At 34.6% G+C, this 18606-nt stretch overlaps 1 protein-coding gene across 1 annotated transcript in view; it reads left to right on the top strand.

Annotated features, from left to right (window-relative positions):
* The window catches only part of LOC145316423 (integrin alpha-PS1-like), a 35513-nt gene extending 18797 nt beyond the window's left edge, over positions 1-16716 (top strand). The window contains exons 2-6 of the mRNA XM_080156892.1: positions 2223-2375; positions 5655-6623; positions 8134-8232; positions 11496-12143; positions 12393-16716. Coding sequence (XP_080013018.1) covers positions 2223-2375; positions 5655-6623; positions 8134-8232; positions 11496-12143; positions 12393-13798 — 3275 coding nt within the window. The 3' untranslated portion in view covers positions 13799-16716. The remainder of the gene's footprint in view (positions 1-2222; positions 2376-5654; positions 6624-8133; positions 8233-11495; positions 12144-12392) is intronic.
* The last annotated feature ends 1890 nt before the right edge of the window (positions 16717-18606 follow it).

The following is an 18606-nucleotide window of genomic DNA, read 5'->3' as shown; positions in this document are numbered from 1 at the left end:
TAACTTGTAGCTGGCTAAAATAACGTTTCCCAGTTCCCACATCCACCCTCGTTATCCAATGGCTTCCCCTCCAACTGGATAAACGAACTGACCAATAAATGAATTTATGTCAACAATCTAAATTGACGATAACCTTTATCCATCATTTTTTTTGTTACTGTCAATTAATAGCAAATTTTCTTTAATGGTTCATTTAACAATTAATTACGCAAAAAGTTAGTTACAGAGTAGTTGTGCTACTAAAAATTTTAGTTTCATGTTCTAGCCAGTTATTTTAGATCTTTAAAATTGAAACATGCAATAATATTAAAACACTTTTATCTACGAAAAAATTTCATTTTTAGAGATAATTCATGTCAATTTTTTTTAAAGGGGGAAAAATATTTTTGGGGGTAAAAGTTTATTTTATTCCTAATACTATTGGTAAATATTATCTTTCTACCTAAGTCTAAATTTTGGCATGAAACGTTTTTAATAAATCATATTTAGTTTTTTAATGGTTAAATGTTTCGAAAATTTTAAAGCTGAATTTATGCCCTACTGAAAAAAAAACACAACAGTTTTTCAAATAATTTAAGATGATAAAGTTTAAATGTAATGAAAATTTATTAAAAAACGTAAAGTAACCATGCCTGAAATTATCCTTTTTCCTTAAACCTTTCGTGCAAGCGTGTAGGGCGGTAAAAGGGTTTAATTTTAGCACAGAAAAAAGATGATTGTTTGAAATGGGGGTCAGTTTACCCATGGAGGGAGGGGACATTGGGCTATTTATTACACTAGTCCCCAAAGTTTTAAAATAACGTTTCCTTATTTGTTGGCTTTGAGGATTTTTATTGAATTATGATAGGTTGGTTCATTAACTTGAGTGTCCAAACATTGTAATCTTCAAAAGAGGTAGCTTTGTGTATCACCATTGTGGATGTACATTAATTTATCCGCCATTGTCTTATCCCTTTAGATCCCTGAGTTATACCTCAAAGAAAGAGAATGACATAGCAATAGATACAAATCTTTCAAATAAAGTTAACAAAATTCAAGAATTATCTGATTTGCATTTTCTTACCCTTTAATATCATATTTTAATTTTTTATTTTTTATATTTTTTGGATGAAAACCTTCATACTTTTGAAAGTGAAACTACTCTATAAATTTGCTGTGTATGTCTGTTTTTCACCACGGCTGAAACGATCATTCTACAGTTTCCGGAGAAGCTTAGTTATGGCTAAATACAGGTTTTAGGCTTTTTTAGTATCCTTAGGAGCTAAGAAAAAGCACTCAAAAAGGTCCTACGAAAAACGCAGGAGTCCAAAACGTCGGAGTGGACACTTAACCTAAACTAACCTATTTTAGACCATCTTATAGGTTTTTTAAATGCCTAACCCCTGTGGGGGGCTTATTTGTTCATTCTTATCTTAACCTAACCTAATCTGTATAGAAATACTTAATAAAATTAATATTTTAACACTCCTGCGTTTGTCCACTTCGACGTTTGGGACTCCTGCGTTTGTCCTGGAACCCTCAAAAATATCCCCTGCCCTGGTTTTTTTTAAAACAAAAAGAGGGTGGGGGATTTCTTCCACTAATTTGGGATGAAGTCCCTATAGGCTCTGAGCGAAAGCCCGATTATGAAATATTGTATTAAAGTTCTTTGCTTTTTTATTTATAAATTGTTGTTAAAAATGGCGTTTTGACACAGGGATTAAATAAGATTAAATAACCCTTTCTGTTTAAATTATTCATTAATATGTAAATACTCATTATATCAGATTTTTTCTATCACTTAAAATACTAAAATATCATAAATTATATAAAAGAACATGCTATATCTTAATTTCAAGAATCAAATATCTTTGCAATTTGACATATGCAAGTTTTTTTTGCACACAGCAATGATTGATAAGCTACACATATGTTTCACATTTTTGATAATATTTTAAATTTAATCAAATTTAATTTTCATGTTTATAAAGTTATAACACTTTTATGTAAAGCTAACTTATGATTTGAATTTAACATTATTTACCGAGTTAGGAAGCAGCTTATAGTGCCTATTAAAAAATATTAAATATTAAAATTAACTAGCCTAAATCTAACCAGGAACCTATTAGAACCTTCCATAAAATTAAGAACTCAATCTGTTCACCTATTATCGTAATCTTAAACTACAGACAAAAATAACCTTACTACTTTAAATAAAAGGATTAACAAAAATATAATTGCAGGTGCTGGAGGTAAAGTGTTGGTGTGCGCGCACAGGTACACAGTGAGGGACGTGCTAGAGTACAACAAGCAGCCCCTGGACACCAAGAGAGGGGTCCTTGGCATGTGCTACATACTAGACAGTAATCTCACACTCACTAAGGATACAAATGTTGGTAAGTTTTTTTTTACAATTTTTGAAGTTTTTTATAGTGTCTCTAAAAGAGAGGATAAATTTAAAAACTTTAGGCTGAAGTATTAGAATAGTCCATTTTTCTAATATGACGTCATTTGGGATTTTCCGGCCAAAAGTTTTTGATTTTATCCTCTTATTTTTAGGCACTATAGAGAGCTTCCATTTTTTTGTTTCTTATCAAAACAAAAAGGTATTAACAAAGTTATATTTATGGTTTGGCAGCCACATTGCGTTAGTTTTTCGAATATGCAGTTGCTTTAAGGAATCTTTGAGCAGGCACTGGCTAGCAGCAAAAAATGATTGTCAATCCGAGCTGTACTTTTTGCAACAACCGCTAGCTGCAGTTTCATTTTGTCAAGAGAAGGACATCTAGATATCTCCAACTGCTTAAACGAGTTTCTTTTTTTCTTTATAGCTTTAATTTTTCAAGATTTTTTTCGTAACCTTACAAAGTGTCTCAAAAATTAGCCACGTGACGTCATAAAAATCAGGGAGATAAGAGGAGAAGTGGGAAAGAAAACCCTTAAAAACGATATGGATAATCCCTCATTTTTATGTTGTCACATGGCTGATTTTTGAGACACTTAGTAAAGTTACATTTTTTTCCTACCCAAAAATAAAGTAATAGTTAATTATGCAGTTGTCATGTGTCCCCTTCCCCTAGTTTATAGGGGCGCATAATATAAAAAGAAAGGGTTAAATCAGGGGCGTCCAAGCTTTTTATTTTGGGGGGGGTAAAATTTTTTTAAGGGGGGGGTAATTTGGTTTTGGGGGGGGTAAAATGGCGCGCGAAGCGCGCCGCAAATTTTTTTTACCCCCCCCAAAATTTTTACCCCGGGGGTAAAATTTGCTTGGGGGGGGTAATTACCCCCCCTGAAATCTGTTGGCAGGGGTAAAATTTGTTTACCCCCCCCAAAATTTACCCCCGGGGTAAAATTTTTGGGGGGGGTAATTTAAATTTTATAAAAAATTTAGTATTAAAAATGCGCGCGAAGCGCGCAAAAATTTTTTTTATTAGAGATTTTCTATTTTTGGGGGGGTAAATACCCCCCCCAAATGGTTTGGGGGGGGTAAATACCCCCCCCCAAATGGTTTGGGGGGGGTAAATACCCCCCCCAAAATCGTTGGGGGTGCCTACGGCACCCCCAAGGTAGGGATAATTTTTTTTTGGGGGGGGTATTGTTCACAAAATTTTGGGGGTGCCTACGGCACCCCCAAAATCGTTTGGGGGTGCCAAATGGCCCATTACCCCCCCCCTTGGACGCCTATGGGTTAAATAAATTATAATATATATGTTTATCTTAATAGCTTTGACTGGAGTTATGTATTAAACATGATATGATACATTAGTTTAGGTAGATTAATCTCATATATTTTCTTTTATATCTATTAAGATAAATCATGATACAGCGCTGTGTGTGCTTTATCCTGTGTGTGGGTGTGGGTGTGTTTTGGGTATGGGTGTGTAGGGATCTGAAGGGATAAGACAATGGTCGATAAGTTGATGTACGTCCCCAATGATAATAAACAAAATTACCCTTCTGTATATTACAATTAGTGGTTAAAACGTTTGCAAACTCAACTTAAATAACCAACCAATAAATATTGAATAAAAGTCCCCAAAGTTGTTAAGACAACAAATAAAAAAATGTTATTATAAAACTTTGGGGACTGGCGTAATAACCAACCTACTCTACCTCCCTAGTGTGTGGGTGTGTTTTGTGTGTTCGTGTGTGTGATATTATGGGTACATGTATGTGAGTGAGTTTAATACTAAACAAGAATGTCAACACTCAAAAGCAGCAAAGCTAATTTTATTACAATATTAGGAAAGGTACAAAAGACGGACGGACATTATAGTAGATGCTCTATGTTATAGAAAATCTCATTTCCAGTTTAAAATTACTAAAGCGTTAAGTAAATTGTAGAGTTGATTCTAAATTACTGCAGCCGAGATTTTTACCGCAAACAACTCATATAAAAGACCGCACAACTCTTTATAATTATAGAGTAGCTGCGCTTCAAAAAAAGTATAAAAAGATTTATGGTTGGATAGGGCCTTAGAAGTTAACTTGGCATGATTTGTGTTATATAACTCTTTAATGCTTAAATACACTATTTATTGGTTGCGTAGCTTATCTATAACTAGAGCCTGTGCTTTAGTCCATATAAACATTAGGGCGGGTCGATTTACCATCTTATTTGGATTTTTGGTTTTATAAGGGGGTGGGCAAATTTTATAACCCCCGCGCGCCCGTTGTTTTTGGATTAAAAAACCTCTTTCAAGTTTCACAAGGTTTTATATTGGCCTAGTAACCCTTGCCAATGTGTACTAATGTGAAATTCCAAAATTGACCCACCCTAATAAACATATTTTTACTCAAATAGCAAATATTACTGCATTTCTTATGTTTAAATTTCCTGATTTAAATGCGTCGCTTCTCTATAAGTTTCTGCTTTCCTCACTGACTGACTCACTCACTCCTTGCAACAGAAAATTAGACCAACTGCTATTAGAGTGCCTTAAAGTCAACGCTATTAAATAAAACCCCTATATTATTTTTTTCTTTTAACTTTTAATGTTTAATACTCCTTTTTGGTGGTGGCAGAATAAGTTTACTATTTTGTACATTTTTACTAAAACATTAGAAAATGTTAACACTTCTTGATTTTCCCATTAAGGATAACGAAAATTAAATCAATATATCTCTCTCTATAAATATAATACATAGGTATTTTTAATTCTATGTTAAATTATATTGATAAATGCATCATGGCCATATTCGGTCTTGTTCACATACAGAAATAGAAAAAGGAGACAATTTTATCTGTACGAAATCTGTTGCCAATTTCGTAAGTATAGAATGACCGCAAAAACATAAAAATTTCATCTAGTACATTTTTTAGATAAAGTGTTACATTAAAAGCAAAAAAAATTACTATAATTCCTTGATCTAGAGGGATAAGACAATGGCCTTAAAATTTATATTTTTCCCCAATGATGATACACAAAATAACCCCTTTTGTAGAAAACGATTAGTGTTTAAAACGTTTGGAAACTCAACTCAATAATAGTTCCCAAAGTTATTGAGCCAACGATTAAATAAAACGTTAACAAAGACAATTTTGTCCATATTTAGTGCGGCTATCAAAAGCCACCAATGATAAAGATAAGATTGGCAGATGTCTTAGGTATAGAGAAGCTTTGATATTAAATAGTTAAAATAGAGTAAAAATTAAATTAAAAATATAATTTTAGGTGCTCGAGATGTTTTGGTGATACGAGAGGCCATGCGTGGCAAAAGACTGGAGCTTATCAATGACTTTGATAACCACGCTGTTTATGGTGCCTGCCAGGTGGGAACCTCTGTTTCCTGGGTCCAACAGGATCCTCATATTCAAGGGGATGGTGTGGCTGATACTGAAAATGATTATGCTCTGTTTGGCGCGCCTGGCTGCTTTACCTGGAGGGGCAATTTGTTGGCACAGAATGCTGGAACAGCCGCCAGGTATGAGACTGCTGTAAGGCCGGATAACAACCTGGATTACACTAAACACGGCCACCTGGGGCTGTCAGTTACGTCAGGCAAATATTTTGACGGCGAGCTTCAGTTTGCAGCCGGTGCACCTCATGTTAACGGCAGAGAGGGAAGTGGAGAGATTCATTTTTTCTCCCGGAACATTGCCACCTCACGGTTAGAGGCTAAGGCAGATAGAAAGTTGACGGGTGGCAGGTTTGGCGCGGGTTTCGGCTACAGCCTCGAGACATTGGACATTAACGGTGACGGCCTTGATGATCTAATTGTCGGGGCACCATTCACCGACAATGATGGAAAGGGCGGAGGAGCCGTGTATGTGTATGTGAACAGCAAGAAGGGGTTGGACAGCTCCAGATACCTAAAACTGGAAGGACCAACCAAAGAATCTCAGTTTGGCCTGTCGCTGGCCAGACTTGGTGACCTCAACAAGGACGGCTTCGATGACTTTGCCGTGGGAGCTCCCTACGAAGGCCTCGGTGTTGTCTACATATTTTTGGGCTCGGCCACCGGTCTGGCCGGCCTCAAGTCTGGCAGGATTAGCGGGCTGGCGGGCGAGGTGGCCAGCCAGGTCATCAGCGGGCAACAAATGTTGGATCAGAGTGACGTACCCGTGGGACCACAAGATTTGGTCACTTTTGGATCGAGCTTATCTGGCGGGGGCATTGATCTGGATGACAATGATTATCCAGGTAAAAAAATATATTTCATATTTAATACGAAATGTCTCAAGAAAACTGAAATGCTTCATCTTAATTTAAAATCATGTTGGGCTGAATTATTACTAAAATGTAAATGATTACAAACAAACAAAAAAGAAAGAAAATAGTGTCCTTTAAACACTATTTGTTGATTTGTCATTGAAAAATATAAAAAAAGCCCCATGCATTGTGTAAATAACAATTAATGAATCATCGTTGAAACCCGGGAATATTTTATATTAGATTTACATACACGTAGACCGGTCAACATTAGGTTTCAGGACGCTTATTTCAAAATAAATATTTCTTGATGTTAGAGGAAATATTTACTTGTTCTTGGAATTTTGCCGTTTCTACAACTGGTGGAAATGCAATTGATATTTTTTTTTGTCAAAATTTTTGTATGGATGTAAATTCGACAGTAATTTGCTAAATATTGTTATTATGCTGACAAATATACATCTAATACTGCATTTATACATCCAAAATTGTCAATTATACATCTATTTCTTGCCAAATTTACATTTAAATATAATAAGTTAGGAGGTTTCAAAATTAAATAGTTTTAACTACAAAAAAATCTTTTGATTCAATGAATTTATAAAATTTGGGGGGGGGAGATTTATGAATATTCCTTTTGTAAAAATGTATACATGACACTTACAATCATGCAAATACACACACTCACACATGAGTCTTTAAAAAATGAAATGTTTAGCTTGGAAATGCATGATTTGTTAAATTTAATTTTTGCTTATTGTCAGTGCTTGACTGCCGACATTGATTTTATTAATAAGATGAAAAAACACATGATAATCTTTAAGCTTCAAAGTGATTTTGCTGCAAAAAAGTTGCTACTTAATAATTAGAAATCTTTTTACAGTATTGCTCCGAATCCGTTTAATTTCCAATGGATCAAAACCGGTTCTGAGCCACACTGAAAATCATTTATTTCATATTAATTATAGATTATTTTTTCTGGAAAAAATGTAATAAAAATCATAGGATTATTCCGGGTTGTTGACCCCTCGAGGCTAATAATTTTATGCGATAGATAACTATTATCGTAAGGAAAAAATTTAATTTAAAGCAGATGAATAAAGAACAAAAATAGCGGCTATCGAACTTTGGTTTTTGTGCATTTTTAAAACCCTGAAATTATTATGATATTAGCTCGTCCTATTCTTTTGATAAAATAAAGTTAGGTTTTCCTATCTGTATAACTAAAAGATGGAATAGTTCTCTATCGCATCGTATTATAGAAAGCTTTTCGCGGATAGTAAAATAAAAAATTATAAGATTAAAATCTGCTGTGTTAGCTCGGGTAACAAAACTGGTATTGCTTTTATGTTTTTTTTTTAAATATTCGTAGATAATTAACTGTAATAAGATACTATATGGATGAGAACCGGTTCTAATCCAGCGGATATTAATCGGTTTCGAAGCCAATATGATGCATATTCTACATATATGGAATTAACTAAATTTTTTTCTTCTTCAGATTTATTGATTGGAGCGTATGGTTCGAACGCTGCCTATTTACTACTAGCAAGACCCATCATTAATATTTCTACAAGAATTGACGATTCTCATCTACAGGAAAATATTTTCAACAAAAAATCTTTCAAATTAAATTAAATTTATTTTTAAAAGCGAAGCTTTTCTATAATTAGGGTCGGTCCGTACGTCCTTAACGGTTCCTTTTTTCGTTGATTTAGGCATGTTAGAATTGTCCTATTGATTTGAAACTTTGCATGGTGATTCCTGTAGTAGTTAGGTACGATTTAGAAAGCGTAGCAACTCTATAATCATCACCAAAATGTCCCTACGTCCATTTTTTTGGTTTTTGATTTTTGGTATATTGATTCCTGGGACAACAAAGTATAATGTAATAAGCGAAGCAACTCTATAATCAAGTCCTAAAAATGTAAGTATGTCCATAAACATTATCATGAATCAAGCAGTTTTTCAACAAATTTACTTACAATTTTGCTTTGACTTTTATACATTTATATTATGATTATTCAGTTCTGACACTATACAAGTGTTAATGTCCGTTTGTCCTACCGTTTCAGTGCTTCGCCTTTATGGATGTTGTCATCCTTGTTCGAATACAATTTATGAATGAACGAATGCGAAGGACAGATATGTGCCAAAGTAGCGCTGCAATAAGTCAACAACAAATGCATTAATTCGTAATAACTTGGGATCTTAAAGGATAAGACAATCGACTTATATCATATGTTATACGTACATAAATACTATGCTAGAGAGGCCACGCCACTGAAATGAAAAAAAAATATGTTGGCATAAAAGATAACTGAATGCACATGAACGAATATATTCTGCATTCTCTATACATAGCAGGGCTCGGCACTGCGCCGTAGCCGCGCATAGGCCTCAATTAAAACAAAAAAATTCTCGATAGGATGGATTTTCTGTTTAAGAACATAGGTGGATAATTGATTCTTTAAAAAAATTTGCCCCACTAATCTACAAAAATTAAACAAAATCATAGAAGGGTTATTAACATATATAAGATTTTATTTAATTTTTGTAGATTTTTTTATGTGATTTTGGAGGATTATTCACGAAAACAATTTTGCCCCACTAAGCGATTAGTGGGGAAATTTTTTTTAAGAATCCACCTCAGGTTTAGACACACTTCCAGTTGAAATTTTAAACTTATAAGATAAAGATTTCACTGATTTCTGGGCTGACACGCGACTGCCGAGCCCAGATAAATAGTGTATTGTATACATATTGAAAACAAAAATTGGATCATGTCAAGAAGATGCTCTTGATTTTACTCGCTTAATCGAGTTATAGGTTCATTATTCCTATTTTCAAGCTAAAAGGATAAATTTTTCATATAATAATTTTTGCCAAAAAAATATAAAAAAATTTGTTGCTTAACTTTTCCATTTGTTCCTAAGTAACAATTATAGAAATTATCTTGTAAAGTTAAATAATTCTTAAAACGTGCCAAAATTTACTATCAGAGCTATCAGTTACGTACGTAATGACGGACATACCATTTATGTTGAAAATATATGCTTTTAAATGAATATATTATGGTATAATGCAGCTTATTCGAATTATCCAAAAAGAAACAGGACTCGGCAAACGCACGTAAGCCGCTTTTAATCCTAAATAAAATCGTCATTTAATAACTTCTTTAAAAAATCAGCTAAATATCTAAACTTTTTCCTAAATAGACAATCCATCTTTACGGTTTTTTTTGCACAGCAAGCGGGGTTTAGTTTTAGGCTTATGCGCGACTAAGGCGCATCTGCCTAGCCTTTTAAGGGTTCAAATGATAAAAATATTGACAACAATGCAATCCAACTAAATTCTAAATCGACCAATTTTGTTGTCAACGATGGGTAAAAAATATAATTTTTGCAACATCATGCAAAAATAAAAGAATTGAATTGTATGCAAAATTGTGAAATGTAACAACAATTACCTCCCACTGTTTGCATATTTACAAGTACTTTTTGATGGGGGTGGAGGGTTACCTCCACCCCCCCCCCCCCACCCCACCCAATATAGAAAATGCAATACCTTGCAGGGAAAAAGTAAGGGTAAATAAAAGTTATAATTTATATGTAATAGAGTAAGGATTTATCATTGTGGAGTTTAGTCGTCAACCCTCATGGGTCCTACCCCCCCCCCCCCCAAGAAAATAGCTTAAAACCATCACAAGACCAGTAGGTATATTTCCTGAAGAGTAGAACCCAATTGGTTCTGTGGTTACTGAAATATTAGTATTTTTCTATGACTCATCCCGCATTCCTGAATGCCCTCACAATACCCCCACACTCAACCCCCATTAGACATGTAGAAAAAAACAGTCAATTACCCAACAATTACCGATGGAGAACCCACAACCCCCAAATCATTATTTTAAATGTTTAAATTAAACATATTTGTGATGATTGTTTTAGCTTAGGATAATGATAGAGCAATTTTCTTTTTAAAAAATAATAATTTGAGAGGGGGAGGGATCTTTTTTGTTCACTTTTTCTTATTATATTGTTCACTAGTCAATTAAAGGAATTTTACCTAAAAATATCGCAAAACTAATAAAAAATTTAATTCATACATACAGTACAAGCAAATGGGCATAGTTTTAAAAAATTGGATTAGGTTTTTTAAAGAAGCATGTTTCTTAGTTTTTAAAAAAAGTAATATTAGTAAAAAATAGACATTCTCTAAAGCTAAAGATTTCCCTTTGATTTGTGCTTTCCAGAAAATCTTAATCTCCTTGTGGTTTTATTTTTTTTTAACTCAAAACACCTTCCACACCATTTCCCCTACCCCCACCTTAAAAAAGCTAGAGGCGAAGCATCTAGCAAAAATTATGAAAATTAAGGCGTGGGTAAAAACGAACAAGAACTCTAACAAAAGTTAAATGGTTTTTATTTAGTGGTTTGACAGGAGTGATTACTTTTAAGCATACTAATCATCCAATCATACCCAATATTCATCATTATTCTACCAAAATCATCACGACCCAAGTCTCAAAAATCATTCACTATTTTTCTAGAATTGTTGTTATTAAAAACGATGGGCTGTTTCTTACTAGTCCCCAATTTTTTACACTAACGTTTTCTATTCGTTGGCTTCACAATTTTGGGGACTTTTACTTGACTATGACTGGTTGGTTTATTAGGTTGGGTGTTTAAACGTTTCAACTAATTTTAATCTACAGAATGCATCATTTTGTGTGTCATCATTGGAGATGTACATCAATTTATTCATCATTGTCTTATCCCTTTAGATCCCTGCATTTTTATACAGCACTAGCACTTTCAAAAAGATTTCGAACTAATTGAAAATATTTTGGTTTGGAACAGGGCATTGATCCAGGCGAGGCGGGTTGTTTACCTGACCAAGACTCGCCATACACATGCTTCCAGTTCTCTGCCTGCTTCCGCCTCAACTCTGTCATCCTCAACTCCAAGTCCGGCATGAAGATCAAGTTTCTGATCGTGGCAGAGCCCAACAAGCCTGTCAGCCGGGTGTGGCTGCGCCTTGAAGATGAACTCAACGAAGTTGTTGACGAAAATGATGAAGAGGATAAGAGAAAGAATAGGATCGAGCATACGTTGTTGATCAAGGCGCAGGGCGAGGACTACTGCACCAGCCTGGTGGGCTACCTCTCCAACACCCACACAGACCTGCAGACCCCGGTCAAGTTCGCCCTGTCCTACACAATGGTCCAGGATGAACCCAAGGTCACCTACAACGCCGGTCAACCTCTAATCAACGTGAATCAATATCCAATATTGAATCAGCAACAGGCGTTGAGAACTTTCTATGCCAAGTTTGAGAAGAATTGTGGGGAGGATGAGCTGTGCCAGGCCCAGCTGATGGTGGAGCCCAAGCTGATGACCACGGAGGGACAAGAGCTGGGTAGGAGCCAGGAGCAGGGCATTTATCAGCTGGAGTTGGGCACCCTGCCCGATAACCAGATTGTTCTAGATCTTAATATTCAAAATTTAGGTAAGGATTTTTTAAAATCTCAACTTGTAATTTGAATTTTATTGATTCTTATTTCAGCCTTATATAGCCAATCATATGGATAAGCAAGCTTATAAACTTTGAATTTTTCCTATTATATGAAGAAGTAACGTTTTTTGTCTGAAGTTTAACATAGGTCTTGGAATGGTTTTAAGCTATTTTTCTAATCCCTCTCTGCACCTACGAGAAGCCTCTAGTATTATTATAATTAAGATAGTTTTTTTTCTTTAGGTGAGGCTGCATATGAAGCCAAGCTAGACATTGTTTTTCCCGACCATATCTCCTATGTTGGGCTCGGCAACAACTCAGACAACACGGATCTCACACTCGTCAACTCAACATTCATCAGCATCAACCTCGGCAACCCATTTAGGGGCCGCGTGTCTGCCGAGGGCAGAAACAACAACAACAACGTCTCCTCGTCTATGAACGTGCAAATGAGATTTGCCCCGGCCAGCATTATCAACGAAACCCTGATCACCTTTGAGTTTATGTCGAGCACCAGCAGCGAGCTGGTTGTCGACGCACTCACCTTCCTCAACTGTGTTGTGGTGAGGCGTGCCGAGCTTAAGATAACCGGTCGCAGTCTGCCCGCCGAGAATGTGTTCTACGGCGGCCAGGTGCGGGGCGAGTCCGCGCTGAAGGATCTGTCCGAGATAGGACCGATGGTGCATCATAGATATCTAGTCTCCAATCATGGACCCAGCGAGGTCGATGTTGTCACTGTTAAAATAAAATGGCCCCACCAGGTCGAAAACTATAAGCCGCAAGGCAAGTGGCTGCTCTATCTTACAGAGCATCCGTATCTTAAAAATGGGCGGGGTGATTGTACAGTTCCCGCCGGATATCCGCCAAATCCGTTAAATTTAACGCGCAAAGTAGACAAAAATCGTATTAGATACGCGCGATACGAAAGTTCAAATTATGATTATTTCGACGCTTTTTCAGATATTAGTGATAATAACTCTTTTGAATTGTATAGTGATGAGCAAGAAGGTCTCTCTAGTCAAAATATATCTATATCCTCAATTAATGATGAATTAGACTCTAGTACACAAACAAGGCACCGGGCGCGCCGGGAGATTGAGCACATTGTTGCCGCGCACCGCGTGTGGAATCCCTCGGGTGCCAAAGATTCTGACGGTGACAGCGAGAATCCCGGGGAGCTGGTGGTGAGGCTGGACTGTGACCGTGGCACCGCCAAGTGTCTGACCATCACGTGTCAGGTATACAACCTACCTGCCCGGGATTCCGTGACTGTCGAGATTAAAGCAAGGCTGTGGAACTCAACCCTTGTCGAGGACTATTCCGACGTCGACAGGGTCGAGATTTACTCAAAATCATCTGTGATCATTGATTCTGTGTACACACAGGATCCGGCAAACGACCATGAGTCCATTTTGACGGTCGCACTGCCCGACCGCCAGCTGGAGCCGCGCCAGCCGCCCGCCTGGTGGATCTACATTCTCTCCGCCGCGGTCGGTGTCCTCCTTCTTGTGATCATCATCATGGTGCTCACCAAGGTCGGCTTCTTCCAGCGGAACCGGCCGCTGGATGAAGAGGACGACTCGGAGTTTATGGTTTCAGCCCATTTTGAGAAAGTCCATCTGAACGGTAACGGGATGGACAGCCTGTAGAGACATTTTCATAGTTTATTCCAAATAACGGCGTTACGGAAGTCATGGGTGACGTCATATAATTACGTCTAAAAAAGAAGTATGAGAGGAGAAGTGGGAAAGGAAACCCCTGAAAAGAGATGGATTTAACCTATTTTCATGACGTCACACATGACACTTTCCGTATCCCCAAAATAACAAACAACGAAATATATATGATCTGAACACATTTAAAAATCCTGTTCATGAAATGTGCTTTTTAAAATTTATGATCTGTTGATTTTATGCTCGTGATAAAATTTATATAATTTTTAATATTTCAATTAATGCAAAATTAACCAAGTAGCTTATTCTTAGCAGTTAAATAGTACCTAATATATTTAGTTTCTATCCTAAAATAGCTTTTTTTTCGAAGGAGCATATAGTGCCTATAAAAAATTACGCCATACAATACAAATATCCAATGATAGGCCAGTAAACATTTTACCATTGGTCAATTTAAATGTGTACTGGCCTGTCATTGGTAATTTGTATTGTATGACTATAAGCTGCTTATTTTTACCCTCTTCCTTTTTATTTATCCATGATCCATAAATAATTTTAAATTTAAACTAAGAAACAAAAGAATATATGTAGAGTAAGGTGCATAGATTTAAATTTTGATACGAAACCAATTTCATATAATTTGAAACAATTATGGCTTTTGAATTTCTTGGGCTAGGCAACCAATTTTTATACAATCTCTATTATATAAATTCTTTTTATGGCAGTTCTTTAGCCTATTTTTGTATTTTTTAGGCGAAGCTTTTATATGATTAAGGTTTAAATGTCAGTACGTCAAGGAATGCGTTTATCCATTTTAAGATTTTTTTTACTAATAGATATATTTTATGGCTTGAACCCGTTTAATATCCCCTGGATTAGAACAGGTTCTCAGTAATTATATTGAAAAATCATGTATAGCATCGTAATTCAGAAAATTATCCACGAATATCTACTAAAAATCTTAAAATTAATACCAGTTTTGTTAAAACAGGCCATCATCCTCACGGGGCTAACAAAACTGGTTTTAATCGTATAATGTTTTGTTTTAACATCCGCGGAAAGCTATCTTTAATACGATGCGATAAATAATCATCCTGATATGTTTCAAAAGTTAATATTATTTTGTCAATAAGTGAGCTTCGCTTATATGGATAATTGTTATATTTCTTGATAAAATAAATAAGGTTAATAAAGTGCTTTATACTGCTATAGATTGATCAATGATTAAATTTATTGTCCCTATTATTTATTGGTTTATTTCATTAGGGTCATAAAATAATTTGCCTTAATCTAATTGTAACAATAATCAATTGAGAATTATTACTGTTAGGTTATAATAACAATAACAGTTATTTCTCGCATCGTATTATTGACAGCTTTCCGCGGATATCAAATTGAAAAAATTATAAGATTAAAACCATTTTTTTTAGACCCGAGGGGCCGAAGGCCTGGACTAACTAAACATGTTTTTTTTATGATTCTTATTCTTATGTTCGCGGAAAATTGTCTGTAATATGATGCTATAAATACTGGAAAGCTTTTTAATAATGTTAATTAACAATAACAATATGTTTTATGGAAGTCTGGGGACGTTTTAACTATCCCAACGAAGAAAGAGAGATGAAAGGGAATGCATCCTTACATAATATAGCGACGGACAGGCACACCCTTATTATAGAGTAGCTGCGCTATTAACTATTAGTACAAAATACAATTAATTAAGATTAAACTAGCATAGTATCATAAAAGTACATAGAGCTTATGTAAAAAATAATGCAATCAAATTTTATGCAGATTTTTTAATGCATTGCATAATATAAGGAGAAATTAGTTTTAATTCTTCGGGAATATGGCACCACAAAAAAAAACTATTTTGCATCTAATTTTTCAGTTGATAATAGGATTTTGACTTTTGGAAAAGTTTAAGATAGTTAGGTTTTATATCATTATTATTGGAAAAATTGCCTAGCAGAAAACAATTTTAAATTTATATTTTCAACTTATGCAAAATGTTAATGTTATTAAAAGAAAAACCTTACTTAAAAATCTTGGGCACACCCTTTGTTTTAAGTACCAAAAATTAAAATTAAACAAGTTAACTTAAAACATACTTAAAACGTTAAAAATCATAATTGTAGTTTTTTTTAATTATTGAGAAATTGTTATTATAAATTTATAAAAATAGGAGTCAAGTACTTTTTTAAACGTTAGTTTTATTGCAAACAAATGATTTAAAAATGCTGGTCAAGAAACAATTTTTCAATTCAATTTCTACAATCACATTGTTTGTGAGTGTGTGTGTGTGAGTATGTGTGCGTGGTGTGTGTGTAAGTATGTGTGTGTGTGTGTGTAGGTCATTTCTATTGTTTCAAATTGAATCTTCATTGTATGAAAAGATAGAGGGATAGGACAATAGACAAAAAAAAATAATCTTCCCCCAAATTCTGCTTTATTTAACCTGTTATAACTCGAGGAAAAAATGGGGTACAATCTATTTTAAGCCCCATTAGCCCCTCCCTCCCTGATGAATGCGACAATTTTGAAAACACACAAAGAATTGGATTGTTAGCATTTTACCACATGTGACACTTTTATATTTTACAATAATTATCATTTTAAACATAGAAACTAAGTCAAATTCTTAAAAAATCTATGCAGTAGCATTATTGATTTGATAAAAAATAAGATCAATATTATCCATAAGTAATAAGAATAAGCAACAATAAGAAAATGCTTTAAAGACTATTGAGTTCAAATTGAATAGTTACAATAGATTCTAGACTGTGTAGATACTGTAGAGTCTTGACTGTGTATACACTGTAAAATCCAGACTGATTTTTTGTGTAAAGACTTTCTAGACACTGTCTTCTTAACATGCTTTGAGTGACCGACTTTTTGACAATCTTACAGAAGACGCAGAGACTCTGCGCTTTTTTCAAAGTAAGCTAGCAATGGATATTTAGAATTTACGTGGATATTATGACAGGGCAAAAACTTATGTTGCTAACATGAACATCACTTATTGGTCTATTCGTCATCTTGTAGGAGGGAGGGGATAATATAAAAGGGGGTGGATGGGGGGGGGTCGCTTTTTTAGCCAGCTACAAGTTTCACTTTATTAGAGTACATAATAATCTGGTGTAGGATCCAACTAATAATAATTCCATTAAGTTAGCTACAAGTGATTTTAAAACGAGTTTGCTTTTCAAATGCAATTAAGGCTTTCATTGATCATTTATGTACAATTCTAGATATTTTTAAATAATAGAAAAGTATATGAAAACTACTAGGTAGAAAATAATATTAGAATCAATTTTAACGTTACAAGACATATTTTTTCGTATTATTAAATAAACTTAATATTTTAACAGATGAAAAAAACATCTGTATATTAAAATTTTGAATGTAATAAAATGCTGTAATTTAATTATTATGCTATATCTCTAAATGTAAAACTTGTTTAAATTATTCATTCAGTGTAAAAAATCTTTATTTTTCCTGTTAAGTAATTTAATTCCAAGAAATAATTTGATGAACTAGTTGTAAAAATCTTTGAAATAAAATTTTCGGATGAAGTTGGAAATACGAAGGAAGGTTTTTTGACAGCTTTAAGCTAACCTCACATAATTCAGTCAAAATTTTCTTTATATTAAATTACTTAAACAGTTTTTTTTGCGCAAGTTAAACCAGATTTTTTTGTATTATTATTTTACTATTAATTGTCAATTATCATGTCATTTATAAAATAAATGTTTATTCTTAGCTGTGACATCTAGTCTTTCATTTTGAAGTAACACAAACATTGTGCAGTAATAGTTGACAGGGATCGACAGCCGCGCCTCAGTCGCACACAAGCCTCAAATTTCAAGCCGCTTGTGGGCAAAACAAAAATTTCAAAAAGATGGATTGTCTGTTAAGGAACAGGTTCTAGACATCCAGCTTAATTTTCAGTTTCGGATTTGACGATTTAACTGAGGTTTGAAAGCGGCTGAGGCACGGCTGCCGTGCCCCAATAGTTAATAAGGATGACAACATCCAAAATTGCGTAGCTCACAAACGCTAGACAAACGAACATTAGGAAATACAGTTTAAAAACTAATTGAAAATTCAACATTATTTATGTAGAAGCTGAACTAATATTCTAAAAAATAAATCTAGCCCGAAATTGCGTAAATACAGGATTATTTATTTCCTTCGCTTATGATATTGTGCCCTTGGAATCACTATTTATAAAATCATGTAAATGATACAAATCATAAAAGACGAAACCCTGTTAATAATTCTAAAAGGCATGTTCAATATGGATGGTGGACATGGACATACAGATATTTTGGTAGTGATTACAGAATTGCAACGCTTTCTAATTTGTAACCTACTGCTACAATTGTCATTCCAAGTTTGAAATCGATAGGTCAACTCTAACATGCCTAAATACCCCCTCCCCCAATATGCTGTTTATTACACTAGTCCCCAAAGTTTTCTTATTTCCTGGCTTAACAACTTTGGGGACTTTGAATTTTGATTGGTTGATTCTTTAAGTTAAGCGTCTAAACGTTTCAACCAATAATTGTGATAAATAGAAGAGGAAATATTTGTATCAATACTGGGTATGTACATAAATTTATTGGCCATTGTCTTATCCCTTTAGATCTCTGACTTTCAATACTGCTTCTAAGTAGTTTAACCTTGAAAAACACTTGAATAAAGAAAACTAGCTGAACAAAGCTATACTTCAATTTGTCTTTGACTGTCTGTTTAACACATTACTGCATTTATTTCGCTCT

This window comes from Acartia tonsa, chromosome 4, assembly GCF_053477335.1.
Source record: "Acartia tonsa isolate MP-2025a chromosome 4, ASM5347733v1, whole genome shotgun sequence".
NCBI classification, from domain to species: Eukaryota; Metazoa; Arthropoda; class Copepoda; order Calanoida; family Acartiidae; genus Acartia; species Acartia tonsa.
This window is presented reverse-complemented; position numbering and strand designations above follow the sequence as displayed.